The sequence below is a fragment of the Poecilia latipinna genome, unplaced genomic scaffold (assembly GCF_001443285.1).
Source record: "Poecilia latipinna isolate Pla-1442-1.1 unplaced genomic scaffold, P_latipinna-1.0 Scaffold171, whole genome shotgun sequence".
In the NCBI taxonomy this organism is placed as follows: domain Eukaryota; kingdom Metazoa; phylum Chordata; class Actinopteri; order Cyprinodontiformes; family Poeciliidae; genus Poecilia; species Poecilia latipinna.
In genome coordinates this window covers 170,129-172,573 of record NW_015112787.1, presented here as the reverse complement: position 1 = coordinate 172,573, position 2,445 = coordinate 170,129, and the positions used below count along the sequence as shown (strand labels likewise).

At 36.9% G+C, this 2,445-nt stretch overlaps 1 protein-coding gene across 5 annotated transcripts in view; it reads left to right on the top strand.

Annotated features, from left to right (window-relative positions):
• The window catches only part of kiaa0825 (KIAA0825 ortholog), a 156,682-nt gene that overhangs the window by 75,156 nt on the left and 79,081 nt on the right, over window positions 1–2,445 (top strand). For all 5 annotated transcript variants that reach the window (XM_015030054.1, XM_015030052.1, XM_015030051.1 and 2 more), the window contains one exon: window positions 2,127–2,221. In XM_015030054.1, the coding sequence (XP_014885540.1) occupies window positions 2,127–2,221 (95 nt within the window). The remainder of the gene's footprint in view (window positions 1–2,126; window positions 2,222–2,445) is intronic.

Below are 2,445 nucleotides of genomic sequence, written 5' to 3'. Positions count from 1 at the left end.
CCCTAATTAGTATAAGCCACAGTGTCTCCCTTAAATCACAATGGAAGTTTTTTTGCCTTTCAAAAAAAACCAACAATCTTTCATATATGTGTCCAACCCCCACCCCGCCGCTGCAGAGTTCTCTTCAAAAGAGAGGGTTTTCCACAGAAAACTCTCTTCTGTGTCTAAATTATTTATAGTTTCGTTGAAATTATACAATACAACGGAGCTTTATTATATAGGATGAGAGTTGCATTGTGAATTGGCAGAAGGATGTTGGAGCCATATAGTGTTTTGCTCTTTTTGCTGCTCTATGATGGTGAAAATTGCAGTGGTTCTGAGTGAGGCTCATGTTTTTGCCGGGGTTTCGATAGGAGGTGCACTATTTTAATTTCTTTTAGTTTAAATAAGGGATCATATTTGCACGTTCCTATGTACTTAATCTTTTCTGTTAAAAGTTCACAAGTTTAAGTCATAAAGAGAGCTCTATATCCACTCTTCAGCACAATGTCTCTCTGTCATCCAGAATCATGTTTCTTTATGCTCTTTTGTCTTCAGCTCACCTTACAGGCATTGAGACTGTATATCCCCTGAATGACAATGTAACTTTATTTTTATTATTTAATATACATTGATGGCACAATAAAATACTAGAATGTCCTATTTAGAGTTTTGTGACATTTAATTTTATTGATAATTGTTGAAAATTATTTCTTCATTTAAAACATTTTATAATAAAAAAAAAATATTGAATGTGGAGTTTAATTAATGCCGTTATTTTTTCTTCTAAATTGGGAGCTATGTCAATACATAGAGCAATAATTTTCAGTTAAAATTATTATTTTAAAAAATCCCAGTGGTGGCAAATGTGGATGCTTGTCCAGCCTAGTGGTCAGTGGATAAAAGAAATGGACCTCTCTTTTATGTCATATATATAACCCAAGGAAACAAAATATCACAAATTATTATTTAGCAGCATCTAAAAGCTGCAGTCCTCTAAACAAAGTGAAACACGTAAAGGCTGAAGTTCTTGATGCAGCTTTAAGGGTCTGATTGGCGATCTGAGTCCCTTTCCTGCAAGTTTTTTTTTTTTCCCTCTCTGCCCTTCCTGTGAAGCTATTATTAAATAAAGTGAAATATTACAAAACCTTAAATGTCAAAGCATAAAAAGTGCTTGAATTATATTTATTTTCAAGCGAGCATTAGTGGTATCAGTAGTTGTATCCCTAATGGATTTTCTCCCGCCCACTGAATAAATTTACAGATTAAAGATTTTTTTTTTTTTTCCTGACGTGAGAGATTATATAACAGCAGCAAAAGATATATTTATTTTAGCTGTTTACACATCTGATCCAGGGATGCCTGTAAATGTCTCAGATGTTTTGTAAAACGCATTAAGTGCGTGTGTTGTACCTGATCCGAGCTTACTTGGAGACCTCAGGACTAATAAAATTGAGCTGATGATGGATAAAGACTGGCTGGCTCAGATCTCGGTGTCACCTGACTGAAGTTTTTTTTTTTTTTTTTTTTTTTGCCTGAGACCACCTTTCCTGTCCCATCCTCCCATTCCTCTCTTCCCCNTGGATGGATGGATGGATGTATGTATGTATGTATGTATGTATGTATGTATGTATGTATGTGAGGGTTTTCTTCTTTTCTCAATATGACTCAAACCTGGAGTTAATAGTGGCCGTTCAGGGATCAAAGCCAGTTTTATTGTCTTAGTTCTTATGATGAAATTGACTAAATGTGGTTGTTGATGTTTACGCTTTTTTGTGCTCGTGTCCAAGAGAAAAATGGAGAGAGAGAGAGAGAGAGAGAGAGAGAAAATGGGGGATGGCAGGATGCCACTGAAGATGGAAAGTGAAAAAGCACAGCAAGAAGAGTAACGACTTACTCCAAAAATTGATTTATCTTTCTATAAATGATGGCTACATCCCCCCAAATGGCTTTATAAATTAATTGCTGTCTTATTGGAATAAAAACCTTCTTGTGCGGACATGATTGATATCCAATGTCGTGGCCTGCGCTGGAGTACCCCCCCCTCCCTCCTTCTTTGTTAGTGGGGTCCCAGCTGGAGCGGTAATGCACTGATGGTATTAACCCTGATTAATAACTAACAATACGCTTTCCTCATACATCAACAGAGCGAAGTGGTTGACTGGACGTGGGACTGGCCAAGGCTGCTGCCAGCCTATGAGGGCATGAGTCAGGTCACCTTCAGAAGTCTGCTAGCCAACAGGTAAGATTGTACTTAATAGTTATGTTTGGATTCGGTCCAGGACTGCAAACTAAAAAGACATACAATTTGTCAGTTCTTCAGATGACCATCTTGTTCATTTTTGTTTTAAAGCTGAGTTGTGGAAACAGCTAATTAGTAGATCTTTTTTTTTTTTTTTTTTTTTTTTTTAAACAGGGGTTTTTAATTTAAAAGTTGGGGGAGGGGGGAAATAGGGGGGCGCCACA